The sequence below is a fragment of the Aedes albopictus genome, chromosome 1, assembly GCF_035046485.1.
Source record: "Aedes albopictus strain Foshan chromosome 1, AalbF5, whole genome shotgun sequence".
Taxonomy (NCBI): Eukaryota; Metazoa; Arthropoda; class Insecta; order Diptera; family Culicidae; genus Aedes; species Aedes albopictus.
Window position 1 is genome coordinate 129,432,952 of NC_085136.1, and position 23,843 is coordinate 129,456,794.

Genomic DNA, 23,843 nt, shown 5'->3' on the forward strand with positions numbered 1-23,843 from the left:
TATTTGAACTCCTTGTTACTGCAAAGTGGTTTTCAGTGTAAGGCTGCTCGCCCCCTCTGGCCGAAAAGCTGGCTACGCCCTTGAACAATCCCAGTAATAATTTATACAAAAAACTTCACAGAAATTTTTGGAGTCAAATTAAATGCGTGAAAAAAAGGCATTCTTCGAAAAATACCAAACAAAATTCCATAAGAAATTCTGTTAGGAAAGGCTGGATTAAATCTCTGGAGGAATTGTTGGACAAATTCCTGGAGGAATCCCAAATAGATCCCAAAAAATCTCAGCATGAAATCCTGAAGGAATCCTAGCAATAATACCTGGGAGAATCCCAGAAATCTGGCGTCATCCACGGTATAATGTCTAGAAAGAAGATGGTATAGAATACAGTGATGATAAGTTGCATTATTTCAGAACTTACCTACTATCATGTTAGTTCAATATTTCCCATTCCAATGTTTTGAAGTTTATGCTCTATGCCATAGAGTCTATGGTTACCTCTGTTCCCAAAGATTCATCAGGTTGATTCTGTTTCAACTCGATATGTCTGTTTTTGTTGAGAACTCCATTTCAAGCTATTTTTCAAGCCTACCGATAACTACCGATTTTTATTCAATAATTCTACCGATATCGAAGAAAACCATCTGGCCACCCTGATTACGCCGTCACTACACCGTCCGAACCTGCCAAAAAGCAAAGATCGCAGTTTCGCCTCTGGGTACTGTTAATGGCTGCCTCATTTCAGTTTTTGTGTCTACTGCGGAAAAGTTTCGAAATTCTAGTGGAAAACGGATCCGGCCGTTCCCCAAACGTGCAGCAATCGCTAGTATCGTTTTGTAAAAAGTAGTTTTTAGTGTTTGTAAGCTAAAACAGTGTGCATTGAGACGGGAAATTTGCCACTGAAAAGTGGACGAAATTCATTTTTCTCGGATATTTGCAATCTGTGTTCCTTTGGGCGAGAGACAGAAAGAGACGAGTGCGAGTGTGTATCCGTGTGCGTACACGTACACGAAGAGAGGAGTCCCCATTTCTCCAACATCTCTGTGTGTGACAGACAGTGACATCGTGTGCGTACGTCGAAAGCTAGTGACAAAAGAACGCGAGTGCCGAAGGAAAGGAACAGGAAAACATCTGTGATAAAATCGTGCGTGTGAGTGAGATCGTGCGTCGGAAAGTCTATCTTCTCCCGACGGCACAGTGGGGTGGGGGGACTGACGTTGGCGTTTCTGCTGCTGGTGTGCCCCCAAAAATTGAATCGCGTAGTTGTTTTACAAACGGATTTGAGTGTGTATGTGCGTGTGCGTACAGCACGAACTGTCAAAAACCAAACCTTCCTCTCGTGGGGTGGTGTTGGTGTTAACGTCAGGAAGCGAGTAAAAAAGAAACTTTTTCATTCATCAGCGAGCGAACGCGAACGAATCGCAGTTTTCCAACACAAAAGTTAAATCCGTGGGTTGTTTTCGCATCTTTGTGCGTTTTTCGGAACGATGTCGGACGCGATAAATATGGACCTGCAGTCGTCGATGTTGCTAGAAACGTTACGCCAGACGCCGAGCATTCAGGATAACAACCATCTAGACAGCGGTGGCGGAAGTGCTGGAGGAGATGGTAATGCGAAAAGTACTTCCTCTTCGTCGCTGTCGTCATCGGCAGACGGTGGGGGAGGTGGTGGCGTTGGCATTATTCATTCGGACGGAGGCGAAAAAAGTGCGCTGGAAGCGATGGATCCTGCGATTCTGTCTGCATCGGCTCCGTCCGGTGCCGGATCTCCGGTTTCTGGAAGCAGCAGTAGTGAAAAATCCAACCGGACACGGTATTCGATCAACCAGCTGCTGGCGCTGCGGAATCTGGAACCCTCGAAGCAGAAGCCCATCTTTATGGTTGAACCGAAAAATGATAAACTTGCCCGTATGTTTAGCATTCTAGATCGGACCACGGATCGTTACGGGAAAAGTTTGTCCATCGGTAAACCATCGGATGGTGCGTACGAGGATGAGAACGGAGGAGGAAACGGATCGGGTGGAAACTACGGACGGAATCGTGCTGCCAATGGACCCGGTGGTGGGAATGCTGACGGTGGTTCAGGTGGAGGAGGGAATCGTATGGATATGCGTCGTTCTGGGGGTATGGAATTACGTGACCCGAAAGATAGATTACGTAAGGAGGATGGAATTGTCCTTTCGCCGCAAAGACGGTCGTTCAACATGGGATGTCAAATGCCTGCGGCTCCCAGTGCCAACACGAGCGGCTTGAACATCGGCGGGGGGCTGCTTCGTAATGAACGGGATATCATCGGAGGCAGGGAACGGCGCATAGGAAGCGGTCGTATTTTGTCTCGGGATGTATCTTGGGATTATCGTCCGGATAAAGATGCTCCGGAAAGTAACGATTACCGTGCTTCCGCCAATTCCAGCTACAGCAGAGAACGCGATACGAGAGACACCCGAGATCCCAGAGATCGAAATGACCGTGATAAAGAGTTTCGCAAGGATTATGATCGTGATCGCGAACGGGACCGTGATCGAGAGGAACGCTTCGAGCGGAGGCCCCACCCTAATCGGGATTTCGATCGAAATGATAAAGATTCTCGTAACTCTCGCATGTCCTCCCGTTATTCGTCCAATTCGTACAACGATTCTCACGGAGGAAGCAACTACCATTCCAATAATTACAACAATCATTACCATTCTTCCCATCACGACCGTCGTCGTCTCTACAGCGATCACCGTGATGAGGAACCCGAATGGTTCAGCGAGCCAACGTGCCAAACGGACACTATCGAACTGCGAGGATTCGACGACCCGCTGTCCGAAGAGGAAACGACCAAGTCCGACAAGGAAGACGACCCAAAACAGGACCTGACGGATGCCAAACAGCTCGGAAAGGAAACCATCCATCGTCCGGCCTCGTCACTTCGGCAGAACGATAAGAACAATAACGCCGACGACGGCGGTTCCGATTTGTTGACGCTTCCGGGTCGTACCGGAGGGCCGCCGGCAGACAAAGCAAATGCCAATCAACAGTTGCTGACGCCTAATGCTGCCGATCCCAACGCCAAGTCGATGGATCGTACCCCAGGAGACGGAGCTAGTGAGGGAGGATCCATCGGCACCACCAAATCCGGGCTGGGACCGACGACGACGGCTCTTGGTGTTGGCGGTGGTATTTCCGGTGGCAACCTAGGGCAGTCCAAGATCAACGACGACGATTTCAACTTTGAGGACTTTCTCAAGCTTGACGCACTGCCGAGTAGTTTGCTATATGTAAGTATTGAAGATATATTTGACTTAAAGTGTTCAGGACATTTTGAAATATTGTTTTGGGACAAATTTTGTAATAGGCTTATTGCTTCATAATCTGCCTCATTTGGATAGTGATCAATATTCTTTATCATCATTGTGTCTCTAAGAACTGTACATATGTAGCCCGTCCTTTCAAATTAGTACTATTATGAGCACAAGAATTATTTAATTAAGGGTTTCCTTTCCTGCGAGTAAAGGAATAAAAATCCGTTCCATATCATACCATAGACGTGGTTATTGTATTTTAAATGCAAAAATGTGTTATTTCTGCTATATTTACTGACTTCTGTTGTAGTTATTTTAGTAATATACAGTGTTTTGTTAGTTACATATGCAAACTTGAGGGGATTTCAGGGAGGTTTCAGAGGGGTTCCCTGGTGTTTTAGTGGCTTTAGATAGCTACCCTGCCTCTCAGGTGAGCTTCGTAGGGTTTTAGGGAGGTTTCAAATGCGTTTTATCGGGACTACCGTGAAGCTACCAGTTGGAAAGTAACCTAAGGCAAGGCACGTGTTGAAAACATAGGTGAGAACGACCAATGCTTTTCTTGGTAGTAAAATGTTCAATATAAATTACCAATTGGAGTTTCTTCTAATAGAAGTAAAAACACGACTAACGAACTTCCAAATTACAAGAGATCGAACTCGATCTAGGTTTATTCACTTATCGCTCACTTATTGTTTCCTCTCTATGCTCACATAACTCTCTCGAAAGGGTTTGGCTATTTGCCCGATCATAACAATTCTTCCTCCTTTAGATTAGACGTTAGTCTTATTGTAAAAACAAAATAGTGGCTATTTCGAGTTCATTGCACATATACTTTTAATACAAATATTCAGAGCGTCAAATTCTTGACAATGGCATAAACATTAAACTTCTTTGATCTTTTCATACAGTTATAGAATTCTCAACAATTTCTTCCTCTCCTTTCATTAGGTTTTTAAATATCACATTTTTCTTCTTATTTCTCTCTAAGCTTCTCCCAGGGCTCAATGACGATTCACTACTGCAGACATTGCTACTGGGGTTCAACTTGATGACGATTTTCTTGGCGTTGCTATTGGACTAGTTCTCGTAAATTTCACTTTCTTTTTCTCGATGTCCGGCCTAAGCGAAATGCCTTGCTCGTCTGGGAATCCGAGCAGCTCTTCCTCAGAATCTAAGGAGTCCCTTCGACGTTTCTCTCGTTGTATCGACACTTGAACCTTCGAACTGAGTTGTCGCGGTCCCACAATCTTCAGCTGATTTCTGTGAGCGTTGCAATTGTGCCTGTATTGGCGAAATAACGTTTTGTTTCTCAAGCGAATCCAGAAGCTCAATCACCTTTTCCCGCAATTTGTACGGCACGTCGTAAGCTTTTTTGAATATCGGTTTATCCTCTCTTAGGACAAGATCAGCTTCAAACCCAATGTCAACATTGCTTGTCAGCGACGACAGCAAACTCCGGCGAACGGTGGGAAGCCACACTTGGAAAGTACTCATTCGTCCACATTCGCATCGCAAGCGATCGAGCGGTGATGCGATTCGTGAGTGATATTGTGCATATGAAATTTTGATGTTCCCAAAGAATGTTTATTATTTTCTTTGCTAATCTAGCATTTCAACAACAATACACTTAAAATGTATGCATTACATACAAAAAATCTCTTCTAGTTATGATAATAGCCGCTTCGATCGCTCAGGGTTGTGCAGTTTCAGGATGGTCAATGTCGAATGACACTCGCTCTAACCATCACTTCATACGACAAACGCAGTCCATCAAAACATAATCGATTCACGCAAAAGCCATTCAAGCCAACCCTCTTTCAATGCAGAGTCAACCACATCCAACAGCAGCGATCGTCTCTTGTTTTCGAACCACACGATGAAACGCCGAAGCGAGTTTTTGTTCTACGCTTTGCATTCTATTCATAGGGCGTGCTATGTTTGTGTTTTCTGCGCCATGCAATACTACTTAACAAATTGACCCTCATCCTGGCATTTTCAGGCGAGAGTCACCCAGCAGTGAGTGACATAGCTCTGCGTCGGAACGACGGTTAAGAAGCGTTCGGCTACTCAAGAGATTTGCAGAGAAAGAGCGTGGCGGCCAGGGGGATGACGAAGGGCCAGAATCATCTACCCAGCATTAAATTCAACATGGCGTCCAATGTTTTTGTTTTGATTGCTTAATTCATGGAAAAAATGCGCTGGAAACATCGACACTGCTTCGCTGCTACTTATAATATCGTGCAAAGTGATAAGGAAACAGAAACAATCATCAAAAACAACGATTTCGTTTGAAATGTGTAATTTCTGAAATAAGCACTAGCAACACACGAACCACACACCCGAAAATCAGGAGCAAGTTAGGGTGAACCGACCAGAAAGTGGGTACCAAAACGCGCCGTACCAAAAATGATGTTGGGTGGAGCGGCGATGTACCGAGTTTGACAGCCGTGTCACCCCACTGGTGGCGGCGGCAGCCACCGTATCAATGCGTTCGTCTCGAATGTGTTCGATAGCAACATAGAGACGGTCGGCTGTAGCGTTGATGGAGGAAGAAGGGCAATGTTGATGTTGCGGCTTTTTTGTGTTATGATGGTGATAATGCACAAGACTGCTCACCAGTATTCTTCACCATTCGCCATTCATTCATTCGCGTGCGATCCAAACTGCGACGGACGGCAACGAATATCCATGTCGAACAATTTGCCCATCGCTTCTCACTGGTGATGGGATTGCATGTTTGATCATGACTATCCGTTTGCTGCATCTTTCTCGATTCGCTTCAGCAAAGAGGAGTGAATATGAATGGAGTGAGGCGAATATACCGATCCTTGGTTTTACTTAATAAGTGTTTACAGAGTACTCGGAAACGCAGTTGTGCAAAAACTGGACAGTTACATATCAAATGATACGAAGTTTCATAATCAGATTCACAGCTATCACATATAAACGAATCAGCTTGCTAAGTATACGCCATGTGATAGCTGAATCGGCAGTGGCAAGTCAAAGCTTTGACCAGCATGCTGCAATTCTGCTTAGACAGATTTGTTGGAGTGGCAGCCCAAGTGTCATTCGCTATCGGAATAGCTGGCTCAGGGCAAATGAAGTCATGTGATGCTCCAATGCGAGCTAACTAAGCCATTTCATTTCGAGCGATGGAACAATAATCAGGTAACAATACAAGGTGAACGTCATTTGCTGAAATCAGCTCTTCGATATGAGTTCGACAAGCGTTAACTAACTTTGACCTAGAGTTGCCCGAAGCAAGTGCTTTAATAGCACCCCGACTATCTGAACAGAAGTAATATAACTTTGCTCATTACGTGTTGCTGAAGTGTTGAGGAGTGCACATAAAAGCAAAGATTTCATCCTGAAAAACGGTGCTATGTCTACCAAGTGAGTAAGACTGATGTAGCCTTAGCTCATGAGAGGACACCAGCACCTGCTCGACCTTCGAGAAGGGTGCCATCAGTGTAACGTACGATGTCGTCTGAAATACTTCTCTCCGGATAACCAGATGTCCACTCTTCTCGGGAAGGGAATTTCGTGGAAAATATTGTATAAGAAAAGCAATTTTAAGATCACTTGGAGCTTTGACAACTTTTTCTCAATCCACCAAAAATGAAAACAATGAGGTGTGTGTTGATCTCAGGGTTCGCAGGAGTTTCCTCTAGTAAAAACCGAGTACCGATAGGCGGTAAAGCAAGAAAGTGTTCCTTGTTTAAGATGAATGTGTGTGTAGTGGGGCAAAATCAAAGAGAACTTCGAGGGCTGCCGTGGGAGTTGAAGCACATTCTTTGGAGATGACCTAGTTTTGATTGGATCGTTCTCACTTCGCCCTATACACAAATTGAAATCAATCGGTTTGAAATTGACTTAGTTATAGCGGCAAATGCCCAAAATAGGTACACCTGCCCAAATGTTACAAGACCCTACGTTCTTTACCTGATCAGTCACATTGATTTCAGAATCAAAGAGACGCAAAGGTCATGGTCAAACGCCACTACGGTTCCGGCTTTCCGTGAAAAGAACAATAGATGTTTTACTCGGATTTACCGAAAGGCCATATTGGCGACATCACCTCTCAATTACCTGAAGGGCGCTTTGCATCAGGTCGAAAAGAATGCTGATGCACATACCGACTAACAATGCCTCAAGAGCTTATCTGCTACGAGATTCCACAAAAGTGGTGATAAGACTTCCCCTTGAGGGCATCCACAAACACTCAATTTCCAAATCGCTGCTTGACGCAATGTCGAGAAGAGATGTCGGTTTTTGAGCATTTGGTAAATCCAATTGGAAATATATAATGACTCCGTGCGGCTTCCAATATGGCATCGAAAGGCACGTTGTCAAAACCACCCTCGATATTAAAAAAAAAACACCCAAACAAGATTGCTTTGGCGTCGTCCACAAATTACGTAACGCTCTAGGGGGAGGGGGAAGTATGGTCGAGCGTTACGGTTCATACAAAAAATTTAGGATTTTCATACAAAAAAGCGTTACGGAGGGGGGAGGGGGGGTAAAAAATTGTCGATTTTAGCGTTACGTAATAAATGGATGCTGCCTTTTGAGTGAATGCTTTCTCAATATCGTAAACAACCTTTGTAAAAGAGTCACAGTGGACGTTACAGATAGGGAAGCATGTTGGTTCACATGAAGAGGCAAGTTGGCTAGATGAACATCAAGGATGTGATGATCCACAATTCGTTCTAAGCATTTCAGAAGAAAAGAGGTTAAACTTATAGGTCTGAAACACTTTGCTTCTTCATACGACGCTTGACCCACTTTCGGAATAAACTTTACAGTAATATTCCGCCAGGATTTGGGAATTTACCCCACAAATCCCTTCTGAAGCAAAATAGGATATATCCCATCTGCTCCAGGAGAATGGAAATTAGCAAAGCTATTTACTGCCCCCATTCGCACAACAGTCCCATGTGAGTAGGAAACCCAGCTAACATGGGACTATTATGCGAATAGGGGCAGTTTAGTGCCCATATAATCGATTTTATAGTTATGTTATAATACTCCAAGTATCATAACTATGTACAATAAAATACTTCCGGTTCATCCGAAGATGTAATGTGTACACATCCGGGGAAGTGTGTACTGAATAAACATTCCAAAACATCCTCATCAGAGAAAGTGAAGTCGCCATTTAGCAAACGAAGTACGTTCACATGGAAATCCTCAGATTTCGCAAGGATATTGTTCAACCGACTGACTTTACTCAAGTTGGAAACATTACTACACAGGTTTTCTCAGCCAGGATCGTTCATCAAACCGAAGAGCTTTCTGGTAGGCCTTGCGAGCTGTCCTGAAAGCCTCCGATTCAGCCGAACGTCGTCTGTTCCAACTCTTTCTATATTGTTTCCTGAGCTTTGCCAGATCAGAGTTCCACCAAGGGGTTCCTCTTGTGACCTTCACAGACCGTAGATGGCAAGCTTCTTCAAAAGCTTCCATAATGAGGGCCGTTGTAGTATAAACGGCATCGTCTAAATCACTTGGAGTATCAATAGATGGTGAATATCAATGAAATTTGACCGCAAACAAATCAGTGAAAATCCCAGTTGGTTGACCGGGGATTCCTGAAACGCAATGTTTGCGAAGTACAATTTAAATGTTCAAAAAAGATGTAGCGATGGTCAGATAAAGATTCTTCATCTGACACAATGCCAATTGGTCAGCTCGTGACTAATTCTACTAGAGCAAAGCGTTATGTCTAACACTTCCTCTCTAGCACATACCATGAAGGTTGGGCGATTGCCTATGTTAAGTAATTCAAGATCTGTACTACTTAAGTACTCCATCAAACTGCAGCCATGTATGAGCTGCTCCAGAAGATGATGTGGTGTGCATTAGCATCACTGCCAACAATTAGCGGAAGGTAAGGCGAAAGGCCTTTTGAAGTGCAGTATTCAATGACTTGTTTGAAAGCATCCGTAGGGGAAGGTTCATCACGCAGTAAATACACCGAACAATAGACGTGTTTTCTGTTGAGATTTTCAACAGAATCATCAATTGTGATAGCACATACATCTCTGGTGATTAGTTCAGAGATAAGTGTAGCAACGATTGCGTAGTTGACAAGCACACATGCTCGTGGCATGAACACGCGAGTTTGCCATTTCATTTTTACTGGAAGTAGCAAACACCGGGTTTACAAGGTGTCCTAGATAGAAATTTCCCTTGCGAAAGTAACGTTCTTGGACTAAGGCTGCTTGGGCTGTACCATTTTGCATAAGTCTGTAAAGATTGATCGTTGCTGCTTTTATGGTGAAGATTGATCTGAGCTATCCTAACCGTAGCCACCACCCAAACTAGGCGAGATTAAACTCTTTGCAAGAACAGCAGCAACAAAACCAGATCGGTTTCGATTGGAAAACGCCAAAGGCGAGGATTCACAGAATACACTGTGTAAATCGCATAATGCGAAACCATATGGGTGTGACAGAAGGAAGGTGAGCGAGTGGATGCCATGCAAAAATATCAGTTTTCATGTATAAAACCTTACAGGAGTTGGGAGGCTGTCAAAAAAAATATAAACATTGCCTTCCATAATAAATGGACGGCGTGTTGCCCGTTCTCAAGCTAAATCGTAGCAAACAAACACATAAACAAAACTGTTATTGATTTTATGCAGATTATGAAAGCAAAATTTTATACGATTTCTACTGAAATATTAATATTCATTTCCTTTTACAGCCGGATCTCCCAGCTAGCAAAGAGAGCGGCAATGTCGGAGGCTCTCGATTCTCTCAATGGTTTCGCCAGGACAGCAGCGCCCAATCGCAACCGACTCAACCGGGCTCCGGGCTGAACCAACCGCCGCAGCTTCAACAACCGAAACAACAGCAACCATCATCACATTTCAACGACAGTCGGCGATCGTCGCTTCAGGATGAGATCAACAACATGATCAACGATTTCACGTCAACCGGACTAGATGACCATATGCCAGACACAAATTCGAACAAATATTTTGCTCCGATCTCTCCGGCCGCCAGTACATCGTCGAATTCGTTGATGGAATTGTTTCAGCGTAGCGAGAAACAGTTGCAGCAGCAGCAACAACAACATCAGCAGCAACAACAACAACACCAGCAACGTGATCGAGAGCATCTTCCGCAGCATCAAATTCCACCACCTCAACAACCAACTCACCCGCATGGCCATCCGCTGTTGGCACATCCTCCAAACCATCCTGGACTGCACCACCAGCAACAGCAGCAGCAACATCATCAGCAAATTCAAAATCGCAATTTGCAGCAGCTGCTGGGTGTTAGCAGCAGTGGCAACGTTAGCAATCATGGTCCACATGGGCCAATTCCTCCGGCTCCGAGTGGCGGCCAGATTCACAGCGTTGAAGAACTGGAAGCGAGATTCCGCCAAAGTGATGGCGATACTGGAAATCGGTCCACTGGAGTTGGTCCATCAATTCCCAGACTAATCACACCTTCGTCTGGTGGTGGTGGTAGTGGAAGCGTCAACGTTGGTGGTCATTCGTCCAACGAGGGTCCGCCGCAGGACGTCATGACCTTCAAAAAACTAATGGCTCAAATATCAGAAAACCAACAACCGCACAATACCCAGCCAACCCCAGCAGCTCATCCTCCTCATCCGATCAACATGTTGCATCACCAGCAACAGCAAAACGAACTCCTCCAAAAGATGTTGCATCTCAACCAAATGCACCACCCTCCGGCAGTGAACGATGCCCGTCAAGCCGAAATCCTCAAGCGTCCGGAAGCACAAGCCCTGTTGCATGGCATGGCCCGCGGTGAAGTTTCTCAGCACAACCTTTGGCAGCAACTGACCAACCCGGCCACGGCTCAACCGCATCGCGAACTTCTCAGCTCGGTTCTGAGTACCATCAGTACCAGCCCGCGAGTAGTTTCCCCCAACATCCTTATCCAACCGAGCCCAGGAGGCGTTCCCATTCTGCCACCAGCCGCTACGGTTCCACCGGCGGCCGTGGCCGCTGCCGCAGCTGCAGTTGCTGCCAACAGTGCGAACCTCCTCTTCCAGCACCATTCCAAGCAGCAGATGCGACTGTCGCCACTGCCCAACGGTGGTATGCCGCAGAGAATTCCCTCCCCTCGGGAGCTGCAGTACCACACTCAGTCAATTATGCAGAATGCGTTGATTCGCAAGAAGCTCGAAGAACAAAGGGAAAACTACCGCAAACGCCAGGAGCAGCAGCAGCAACAGCAGCAGCAACAAAACCGGTAGGTTTAACTTTTATTTAGCTAACATACTTTTTTTTGTGTTGGATAATAGCAATGTTGTTTTTCATTGAAAACAAAACGTATGTTAACCCTCTACTTCCCATGGTTGCTCTAGAGCACCATCGATTTTCGACGAACCCCGGACAAACGGAATTAGATGAATATGATGCAATAATTTTTAGAATATGGTTATAACCTCGTAAGGTTAACCCAACTACTACCTACTTGTTTCAATAGTTGAACTATTGATAAACAATCAAAAACCTATTGATTTACAACCAAATTTTTTTTCATTGATTTCGAAAAATTTAGCCAATTTGCAATAACTTTTGTTCTACCACTTTTTTCGGAAACGCTTTTTTGGCATAGATATAGCCGTTCAAAGTCGTGGGAAGGAAAGGGTTAACTAGGGCAAATGTTCTAATTGTGGTGATAGTAGCTTGTTGTAGTAATATTAATATTAATGATAGGTGAAGTAGTCGCTTGTTTTCGAACAGGATGAATTTGGCAGCGTAATTACTAATGACTCTGTGACCCTATAAGGTTTCAAGACTTTTATCTTACACATAATCCATAAATACCAAGTTTTTTCCTTGGTGAAAAAAAAACTTCTCATAAAATGCTTCTGAGCTAAAGCGTGCTAGGTTGTCACTATCACTACAATTAGTACAACCACTACTAAGAGAGCCTTTACCCTAGAGAATATTTATATTTTTTTTTATTAACGGTAACAACCTTGTTTTTTGTTTCAGTACCCAACCCGAGACTAGTGTTGCGGCATCATCTACGGCTTCTGCTTCTACGACTTCCACAACAACGACCAGTGCGAGTTCATCAGCTGGCAATCTCAACCAACAACAAACTGGAAACCAACCGGCCAACAGTATCGCAACCAGCGCCCCAACAACTGTTGTCCCTTCTCCTTCCATCGCAGCTCCTGTGGTGGCAAGCTCGATTGCATCGCCAGCCAAACCAACTCCACCGTTGCACTCACATTCTCAGCACACTTCTTCTCCCACGCCGCTGGCGTTCACTCCCACGTCCGTACTACGTAAAATGACTGCCGAGAAGGAAACTGAGCAACTGTCCGCTAGCAATTCCACCAACGCCCCATCTCACTCGACAATTTCGAGTGCGCCCCCTATCGAACGCCCTCCGCTAGGAACTGGCGGTGGCCATGGCGGTCAAAATCTCCTAATGGGACTGAACAACCCTCTTTCCCAGCAACAACAGCAACAGCAGAGAAATCTAGCTGCACTTATCGGATCGCATCCTCCGCTACAACCACCACCGCACAGCCAACCGCAAGGTCCCCCACCGCAGATTCCTCACCATCACATGGGAAATGCTCACCTGCATGGATCCTCGCTGGGAGGTCCCCAGAGTGCGCAACAATCGCAGCCGAACCACCAACAGATGCGCGCTAGTCACCAACCGCCGGGAATGCCCGGTGGAAACATTCCTTGGAATCTGAAGCAGCCTCATCCAGGTCAGCAGATGCCACCGATGCCCAAGCCTCAGGGTAGGCCAATCCTGAAAGGTAAGTTGTGTCAGAATTGCAGGAAGTAGGCGAATGACCATTTTACAATATGGGTTAGTACAAACATCAATACTAGAGGCGATTTTATCTCAAAAAATGATACCGACATATTTGTACGTAACATTCTTCTTCTTCTTATTTCTCCCTGGGCTTGTATTATATCTTCCAGGAAGCTTTGATTTCAGGCATGTGGTCGATGGCCTTTGCAGTAATGATTAGAATAGCTGAATGTATAATCAATGGCAAACAATTCTGTAAGAATCAGATGTCCAAGTCATCTAATATAGTTATACTGATCATGACGCTGCATAGTATATCGAACATTTGTCGAAGTCATTTATGTGCCGGGAAAATATAATTCCAAGTTGGAGAGAATATTACAAACTGAGGGAGGGTAATTGGCCCAGTCAGACCCCTGAATGGGCAATGTGGGTTAGTTTATGGGAATGCCATTGAAGGTTTGTAATATTCTCCGAGGCTTTCGAAATCTAACAGGGCGCGTCCCCGGGTTGCGGATAGGGGGAAAAGGGAGATTTTTCACATTTGTACTGTAATCAGCCAATGTGGTATTATCTCCTATGGTGTTGTAGTGCGAATGAATGATCTCATTCTATGGGAATTCGAACCTTGTAATGTATTGTTTATCAACTTCAATTTTCTATGCTTGATAAGGTTTTGAAGACAAACATGAGATGAGAGAATTGCCTAATAGGAAAGTCACATCAGCAAAGCTTTTACATATGCAAATGCTATCCATGGGGTCATGTCTAGCATTTAATATGTATGGCAATGACTGATTCTTACCTAGCAGGGGTACTACAAGACCACGCGGACAATTCGATTAAAGGCTTAATTGGGGATAATATATTTTCCAGAACTGAAGGGACATTTTTCCGGGGTGACTGGCGAGTAGGAGAGGGTAGAAGTTTCCGTTTGCTATAATTGACAAAATAAACAATCGCAGGCCTAGTAGCGAGTCACTATTTAGTGACTTGGTCACTATTTTTTAGTAAGTCACTAAAAAGTCACTATTTTCAGCAATTTTCAACTAAAGTCACTTTTTCTGTTAAAAAGTCACTATTTTCAACTATTTTCAATGTCCTGTGAGCCAGTGAGTAAAACAAGAGTTGATGAAGAGTTTAAAATAGTGAAAATTAAGCTTTGTGTTACTGGAGACAATAAAATGTCTAGTACGTATATGTAGATCTGTTGACAAATTCATCAATCTTTGTAGACAGACTGACTTTGATTATTAGGGTTGTCTTTTTGCATATGGTTCGTTTGACTACACTTCAAACAACATTTTGTGATAACATACTCGACAATAACAAAAAATCGTAGGTTTTTTACTACTGATAAAATTACTTAAGCATTTTTAGAATTCTTGCCGAAATTCTTGGCGGAGTTTACGTTAAAATTTTCAGTCAGCATTTTGAAAACCTTGTGTTGCTGTTATATATACATGTAGCGTAGCGAACCACTTGCGCAGCGGCCGGTATTTTGGGCACTCTTCGCTATAACTCAGTCAATTCCAAACCAATTGACTTGAAATTTTGTACACGGCTAGATACTATACGTATCTCATCGCGTTCCAAAAAGTGTGTCAATTGGTTCAGAATTGGCTGAGTTATAACAGAAAAGTGCCAAAAATAGGGCCCCTGCCGAGATGGTTCCATTTCCCTATTTACTTATTTCTGAATTTTTTACAAGATCTTCCGTATAATATTCTGGTGTAGTGCCTGGAAGAAATTATGGCAGATTTCGTTAGTCTGACAATATTCTTCAAGGAATGTCTGACAAATGCAATCCTGAAAAAGAATGGTTCATTTCCTTAAAAATCCCTGGAATATTTTTTTCTGTGAATTGGGAATTTCACCTTAGACTTTTTGAATATGAGATAAAGATGTACGCCGCGAAATACTTCAAGAATTCCATAAACAATTCCTTATTACTTACTTTTATTGGTTCCCACATTTTTTATTTTATTTTGAGAGGATTCTTGCACAAATATTCAAAAAATAATACATGAGAAATTCTTACTAAAACTCTCTGTGCAAGTGTTTCATCAAAACAGGAATTCCGCCAAAAAAATGTTAGCCAGATTTGCAAAGATTTCATAAGAAATTCCACATTCGAAGCATCGCCATTCCCTAGTACACGCTGCCATGAACTACGAAAGTTATAACATTTTTATTTTCATTAAAAAAAATCTCCAGAAATTTTAGCAAATATTCCTCCAAGAGGTTCCCGTGGAATCAGACTACCACAAGTACAAAAAATACCGCAATTATGTTCATAGAAATCTTATCAGAAGTTCATTCACCACCTCTGAGTTTTTCTTCTTGAATTCCTTAGATAATGTCGCTCAGAATTTCTTCATCAACCAGGGTTTGGCCAAAAAATCATTCAATGACATCCGTTTTAACTTATTCTGAAAACTTCAATGTGTCCCAAAGGGTTTCTGCCGGTACCGACTTAAGAATTAATGTAGTCAACACAACTATTTATCAACCTCATGCCCATTTGAATCCATTTAGTTCTACATAATATATGCTAGAAAATTGAATATATACATGCAATTTTGTACGTTTTTTGGAATAAGCGTGGAAGTTTTCTCTGGAAAATGTTCATTATGCGATACTCCAGGGTTTTTTGAATAAAGTTCGTCCTAAATTGTTTGTGCCAAATGTCACTACTAAGTCACTTTTTTGCTATCTGTAAGTCACTATTTGGTCACTATTTTCGAGAAATTGGTCACTAAATTAACTATTTCAACCATCATGTTTTACTACCAGCCCTGCAATCGGGCGCTTTTTCTTTCTATGACTTGCTTGGTATTTTGTGGATTATTGTTTTTTGGTTTTGAAGGGTATGCGATTCACTATTGAGCCTTAAAATTATTTTGCATCTGAATAGCATTGATATCGTCAAGTCTGCACCAACACCCTAATCCCACACCAAAATACCCTTTTCCTATCCCATGGCGTTTATGTGGTCAGCAAAGACTATTCAGCCATTACCCCTCCTTATCATCGGCTTTGGACTGACTTGCGCTCTCATTGCCCCACCAAATGCTGCAAAATGAAAATGAAAAAACATTCTTCTTCTTCTTATTTCTGGCGAGCCGACACCGTTCGGCATCAGCTCTAGTTTAACGTCCGCCTATTTCTGGTACTAAGCCTAAACACGGACGGTCAGGGAGACATCCACACACACCTGACACCCTACATATCGAACCCATCAACACATGGGCCGGGACCTACGGCTTACTTCCTATCCGAGGGAAGACGTGATCAGATATTTTTGTCTCAGAAATACCGACGGCGTCGACTAGGATTGAACCTAGACCGACTGGGGTGAGAGGCAACCACGCTTACCACTACACCACCGATGCCGCTGTACGTAACATTCAATAGAAAACATCGAATTCGAGATAATACCTTTGTAGTCAAAAACATTACGCCACAAAACATATTCGGATTCGAACCGAATCTATGGAGTGAACACAAACTTTGCAGTGTTGTTGCCTATGGCATTCTTGCAACACCCTCTGACCACTGAAACTCTCCGGTTCAGCCACCTTCTGGATGTTGGATTCACTCCTGCGCACCGCCGAAGATCGTCCTTAGCACGCGTCGCTTGACAATTTGTAGTGCTTGAAGTTGAAGGTTCTCCTCGGATGGTCCAAGTCTCGTTTCCGCAGAGGACTATCGATCGTATTGGCTTCATTTACTGCGAGACGTATTCTTTTTCGACCGCAGTTTCTCCTGGAGCGAATAGTAGGCACGACTTCCACTGATGGTGCGTAAGTAAGGATCCGGAGTGAACGAATTCCTCTACTATCACAGAGATATATCGGTCTATTGTGAAATCTTTACTTCCTAGAAGAATCCTGTCGGTTCCGCCTACTAGCAAGTAGATACAGTTTTCAATGCATTCATCATCAGTCCGATCTTTGCGTTTCAGGCGGAGCGGATAATAGCTCTGTCAGCATTCACAATGTTCTGGCGATCATGCTATTGTTGTTCGCAAAGCACACAAATTGACCGGTTTTCGCGAAAATCGGTTCACCTTGTAGCAGGATCAGAATGATATCAGAATGAACTGGATAGTTTTGATTTCTTGGGTTGGATTTTTGGCTTGCAGTCTAAAATAATTTGTGCTGATTTCAGATCATCGCCGAGGTTTCGGTCCTGGTATGGGACCATCATCAGGGCTCGATACAACAATCAAAAAATTACAGAATAACTGACTGGATAACTGCATAGTTGCTGTCCGGCATTATTGCAACATGTCCTGCCCACCGTATTCGTCCAGCTTCAGCCATTTTCAGGATGTTGGGTTCACCGTAAAGTGCAGCGAGCTCGTGATTCATCCTTCGCCGACACACACCCTTCTCCTGCACGCCGCCTAAGATCATCCTTAGCACGTGTCGATCGAAAAGTCCGAGTGCTTGCAGGTGCTCCTCGAGCATTGTCCATGTCTCGTGTCCGTAGAGGACCACCGGTCTTATTAGCGTCTTGTACATGGTACATTTGGTGCGGGGGTCAATCTTTTTTGACCGCAGTTTCATCTGGAGCCCGTAGTAGGTACGACTTCCACTGATGATGCGCCTTCGCATTTTATGGCTTACGTTATTGTCAGGCCGTTAGCAAGGAACCGAGTTGACGAATTATTCTACCACCTCAAAAGTATCCCCGTCTATCGCCAAGGCTTGTCCTGTCTCGCTCAGTCCCACCAACCAGTATGTACTTTGTTTAGCCGCATTCATCACGAACAGGTGGTGCGCTGGGACCTGGTATTCACGGCATTTCTGGAGGATTTGCCGTACGGTGAAGATCTGGGGCGTTGTCGATCGGCCGTCGATGAAACCGGCTTGATAACTTCCCACGAACTCATGTACTTCAAGTGAAAAACGACGGAAGATGGTCTTGGATATCACTTTGTAGGTGGCATTCAAAATGGTGATCGCTTGAAAGTTCTCACAGATTAACTCGTCGCCTTTTTTGTCGATGGGACAGATTATCCCTTCCTTCCACTCCTCCGGTAGCTGTTCGGTTTCCTACATCTTGACTACTAGACATTCTGTGCGTATCGTGGTGCGTATGCTGAAGCCACATCCAGTAGTTGTTTCAGTTACCCTAGATTGTGCCGAACCTGTCGTCGGTACCGTCAAGTATCAGTAGGTCGGCTCCAGAGGCACGTTCTCCTCCCTTTGGGAAATGTGTGCCGTCGGTACCGTACATGGCAGATTAAGTGTTTTGGGAAGAATTCAATTATCACCGGTATGGGACATAATAAAGAGTGCGGATTGAAATGGGTCATGATTATATAAATTATCAACATTGTTTGAACTTTGTTTCCAGAGTTACAGCCGTATTCCTATGTCCTGTTTAGCATTTAATATTCTATTCTCATTTCCAGGTGGCAATACCCAACAGCAACCACCGCAACAACAGCAGCACCCTTCGCCGATGTCGCAGATGTCTTTTGCTTCCAATCTAGAATTTCAACAGCAGATGCAACAATTCCAAGGACGCAGTGGCAATCCTATTCTAGGGTCACACCAACCCCAGCAGCAGCAACAGCAAATGCTGCAACAACAGCAGTCCCACAATCAACACCAAAACCAAATGAATCCACACCTACAACAGCTGCTGCAGCAACGTCAGCAGCAGCAACAGCAACAACAACAACAGCGTGCCATTCGCAACCAGCACATGCAGCAGATGCCCCCGTCGTTCCGTATGGGGCCCCAGCAACAGCAGCAGCCGCCACAATCCCAAGGACCCCATCCCCATCAAGGCCAACCACCCCAGCCAGGTGCTTCGGGAATCATGAACTACAACCGCGATGGCGGTCTATCGCCCACCAGCAACCAGCTAGCCCGCTGGTTCTCGCCGGAACTTCTTGCGCAGGCTTCTGCCGGTAAACTGCCATCGCTCAACATAGGACAGGCCATGAGCTTGGAGGAGTTTGAACGAAACATGCAACATTCGTCGGCCACCGTGCACAACTGAGGGCTACCTAAAGCTGCTGTGTCTCCATCCGCCGCTGCTAGATCTGCTGCCGTTCCGCCACCGTTGTCATCGCCATGGCACGATGTAGGGGGACCCGGCGGATTCAAACGGTTAACAGCGGCGGACCTTCGCAGCAGAGACAACAACAAATTCATCTGCCGGCCAGAGTAGGTTTTTATACTCTCTTCCTCTCTACTATCTCTCAACACATACAAAGCAATTTGATTCGACGGTCTCTCTTTGTACATTTCTGTCTGTATTTGGGCATCGTTTGAAACGAGCTACTCCCGACAAAAGGTCGAAAAACAAAACGTCGAAAGCGAAATGGTTAAATGATCGAATGAACAGCAATTTTATTCCGACGTTTTGATCCTTGATCTTTTATCCCTGGAACCCATTCGAAGCGGATAAACATTACTAATAGTACTGAATTGTGTATAGGATTGCACTTTTACCAGATCTTTGCCTAAAGACACACGCCACAAATCTATACAAACACACACACACAGACATCGTTCTGATAGAGAGCGCAGCGCATTATAGTATTTTTCTCCATTGTCTTAACGTACCGAGCGCGTATTACTGGATGGACACTAGAAGATATTATACATATATTGTTAGAATCAGCATCCGAATTGTAATGTTTGTAACACGGCTGCAACCGTTGATTGTTAAAAAGGTAACACAAAAAAAACATTCTGGCATATAGGTATAAATAGTAACGTTAGAAAACTCAAAACTAAACAAACAAAAAATGCAGGTTCAACAACCTATAGAGTCATTCATAGCTAGTTAGATAGAAATAATTAAATATCACAACCTCTAAAGTATTTGGCATCTAAAAGGAAAAAAAAACAACTGGAAGTTTACAAATTGTAGCGCAGCTCCTAGATGTTACGAACATACCTACGTGTGCGAATAGTTGAGAGCTTCTCAGTGTTGTTGCTTTTTTTCTCCGATAGTCGTTTAGCAGCAGAATTTGACTAGATTAGAGTATTTATTTTTATTATTTTGTCACTAAGTTGAAAACAGATGAAAAGAAAAAAAAAACTGATTGAAATTTCCGAATAGTGGCAGTAATCTATTGATCTGTATCCGAGTTCATACTGGATTACTTTGGGTTTCTTGGCCCATTTTTAGGTGGCTGTGATCTTGATTTTGTGACCATACACATGGTTGCGACTGCGTTTACTGTAGATCAGCTGGCATTAGCACTAGGAATCTACAAATGCCTAACTTCTTGAGATTGAGTTTTCTCCATTTTTCTTATGCTATGTGTTGGCGATCTCGTTTTATCTTGGTAATTGTATCTTAAAAGTCTGGGAGAAACACCTCTGTGTTTTTTTCGGAAAAAAGCTGTTCCATTTCCAGATTAACAGATTAACTAATTATTTTTATTTTTGGCGCAAAGCCGTTCTGAACGTTCTGAATTAGGAGTCACCTGTTTGGTGAACTTCTATCACCGGAACAGCCGGTAAGTTGGTGTTATTCTGTTCCCAATTAAGACAGCCGCTGCCGACACTACACAGCTATCTAGACTGACGGGGAAAAGAAATTGATCTTGATGATCAGCTTCGAACGTCCCTTGAATAATAAATTGATAGGTAATGACAAAAGAAAATACCACGGAAAAGTCAACACAACGGCGGTTACAACAGAAGTATGTATCCCATGTTGTGATGCTCGGTTTTCTACATATTTTAGTTCGAATTTCACGCTTATAACAAATATTTGTTACATGTTTTCGTCAACGCCATTTGGTGATAATGTCGATCATTATTGTACACACTCAATAGGTGCCAATAGGGCTTTAAATGGTTTTCTATTTGTCTTGTTAGTCCGTACTTGAGCTATACATCTACAATTTTCTTCTGTGTATGGAGTGATATACATAGGGATTTAAACGAACTTAAACGAATGATAGAGAGAAAGTAGGTTGCTTACAAAACAAAAACATAACAACTAAGACGAAAATCGATGAAAAATCGCACATCATCTATGAAAGCAGGCTACAAACGTCACTACAAATGGTTAAGCTTGTGGCGCTAAAGAGATTGGAGAAATAAATGCCGAACTAAATGAATCAGACGATCTCTATGAACCGACTACTTTAACCGTACCGAGAGTATTGAGAGGGATCCCCAGCCGGATGATTCCGCGACCGTGGGGAAAGAAATGCTGAAGCGAACGCATAGGAATGGTTGTGCCGCAGTTGTGAGTGTTAAATTTAGGAAATCCTCAAACGATTTATGTGCATCTGTTAGCGCTGGTAGAAGATGTACTATATGGCCCATCTATGACTAGTAAGAGATTAAACCCGTTCTACAAACGGTTACTGCTATCGAACACATAGAAAACGGTGTACGTGGAACTTGTAAGTGTTTTATTTTTTCGGTAGTCTTGTAAGGGTTATATGTGTAACACAGAACAATGTAGTAACATGTACATCAGATACTATTAAAACTAAGACTTGATAATATTCTGTTTATTTATATGGAAATTCTATTCTTTTTTTTGTTAATTGTGCACTAACTTTTTTCGTTTCCCTTAGCAAAAACCAAAATTTGCTACAGCGTTTTATTTTCATCTCATACTTTTCCCCAAAGTAACATCTTATTAAATTAAGCACCTTGAAGAGATCTTTGCTCATTTTCTCTTTCGTGATTGTGATCCATAGTTATACCATATAAGTTGGTCGAAATGAACAGTAACCTCTCCCCTAAGTTAAGAGATAATTTTATTCGAAACTATTAGCACTTAAGTCCACAGAAATATAGAGTTTAACAAAGAAAAAAAAACTTATCTAGCCAATGTAGACGAGACGATTGCAACACAACCATCATGTAAACAACTATAAGTAAAACGATATTATGGTTGCTGTACTGTAAAAAAACGACGGAAGAACAAGAAAAACTAGTAGGAAGACACATGTAACTATAATGAGAATGCTATTAAAGTACTACAATTAAGCAAACAAACAAACAACAACTGCATAGCAAACGACAAAAAAAAACAGTAAAAGGCAAAATCGAATTCAGTTCAATCTCGGAAACAGTAAACGCGGAAACCATACAGCACTAAATGCTAACACACGCAGCCGCAACAGCAAGAGCAGTAAACGTGAACGTAGGATGTAGTTTTGTGAAACTTTCAGAAAATTCGTCAAGACATATATTTGTGTACGCAAATTACACGTTCGGACTAATTACTAAAATATGGTCTATCCAAACCACCACCTACTACCTGCCACCGCAGCAGCAGCAAACACTACTGGCAGAGCTGTTTTTGAAGTTGTTTGAATTCAACTATGGTTAAATATGAAACTGGAAAATGCAAACAAAAAAAAATCTATGTGACATTACATTGAAACAATATCATATGTAATAAACTTCAATTCAATTGAAAATCCAATTTACCTGGGTACCGTTCGTTTGGCTTCGAAACATCCTTGGGTTCTTCTGTGTTCTTGGACTATCTTGCAACATTTATCCTTACGCTTCTGTCAAATGCATTGTATCTTCCTTATTTTAATACCTTGACTCCGGGGCCGAGCGTGACGTGAAAATAGTTGTTGGCGACATGAACGCGCAGGTAGGAAGGGAGGAAATGTACAGACCGGTAATCGGGCGAAACAGCCTGCACGCCGTATCGAATGATAACGACCAGCGATGCGTTAACTTTGCAGCCTCCCGTGGTATGGTAGTCCAAAGCACCTTCTTCCCCCGCAAAGATATCCACAAAGCCACCTGGAGATCACCCGACCATCAAACAGAAAACCAAATCGACCACGTTCTAATCGACGACGAATACTTCTCGGATATAATCAATGTCCGCACATACCGCAGTGCGAATATTGATTCGGATCACTACCTAGGCTCTGCATGCATGCGCTCAAAACTTTCAACGGTTATTGCTACGCGTCGAAGTCGAACGCCGCGGCTCAACATCGAGCAGCTGCGTAACGTAGAAGTGGCTCAAGACTACGCGCAGCAGTTAGCAGTGGCCCTACCAACGGAAGAGCTGCTTGGCGCAGCTACACTTGAAGATGGCTGGTGGAGGGACATCCGATCCGCCGTAGTACCTCAGCTACAGCACTAGGCTTCGCGACTCCGAATCACAGAAACGACTGGTACGACGGCAAATGTGAACAGTTGAAAAACGAGAAGAATGCAGCATGGGCGAGAATGCTGCAACACCGTACGAGAGCGAATGAGGCACCTTTCAGACAGGCGCGGAACAGGTAGAACTCAGTCTTCCGGATGAAGAAGTGCCAGCAGGAAGAACGGGATCGCGAAGCGATGGAATATCTGTACCGCACTAAGGACACACGAAAGTTCTACGAGAAGCTGAACCGCTCGCGCAGAGGCTTTGTGCCACAAGCCGACATGTGCCGAGATAATCACGGCAATATTCGCACGAGCGAGCGTGAGGTGGTCGAGAGGTGGCGGCAGCATTACAATGAGCCAATGGCGACGTTGCAAGCACCGAAGGTGGCGTGGTAACAGATCTAGGAGTACGTGCGTAGGACGAAAGACTTCCGGCTCCTGACCTTCAAGAGATTGAGGAGGAGGTTGGCCGGTTGAAAAACAACAAAGCCGCTGGAGCAGATCAACTACCAAGCGAGCTTCTAAAATACGGTGGAGAAGCACTGGTGAGAGCACTACACTGGGTCATTACCAAGATTTGGGAGGAGGAAGTATTACCGGAGGAATGGATGGAAGGTATCGTGTGTCCCATCTACAAAAAGGACGTTGGATTGCGGGAACTATCG

The 23,843-nt window shown here is 43.6% G+C and overlaps 1 protein-coding gene across 1 annotated transcript; it reads left to right on the forward strand.

The window, feature by feature from the left end:
* Nucleotides 1–692: 692 nt before the first annotated feature.
* Nucleotides 693–22,483, forward strand: LOC109403555 (AF4/FMR2 family member lilli). Its single transcript, XM_029861547.2, has 4 exons — nt 693–3,260; nt 9,990–11,512; nt 12,265–13,052; nt 18,477–22,483. Exons 1-4 carry the CDS (start codon nt 1,485–1,487, stop codon nt 19,070–19,072), a joined length of 4,683 nt encoding a protein of 1,560 aa, XP_029717407.2. The 5' UTR covers nt 693–1,484; the 3' UTR covers nt 19,073–22,483.
* Nucleotides 22,484–23,843: the final 1,360 nt, after the last annotated feature.

Coding starts and splice junctions, on each gene's coding strand:
- LOC109403555 (XM_029861547.2), top strand. CDS start 1,485: ATGTCGGACGCGATAAATATGGACCTGCAGTCGTCGATGTTGCTAGAA. Junction 11,513..12,264: donor CAGCAGCAGCAACAAAACCG/GTAGGTTTAACT, acceptor TTTTTGTTTCAG/TACCCAACCCGAGACTAGTG. Junction 13,053..18,476: donor GGGTAGGCCAATCCTGAAAG/GTAAGTTGTGTC, acceptor TCTCATTTCCAG/GTGGCAATACCCAACAGCAA.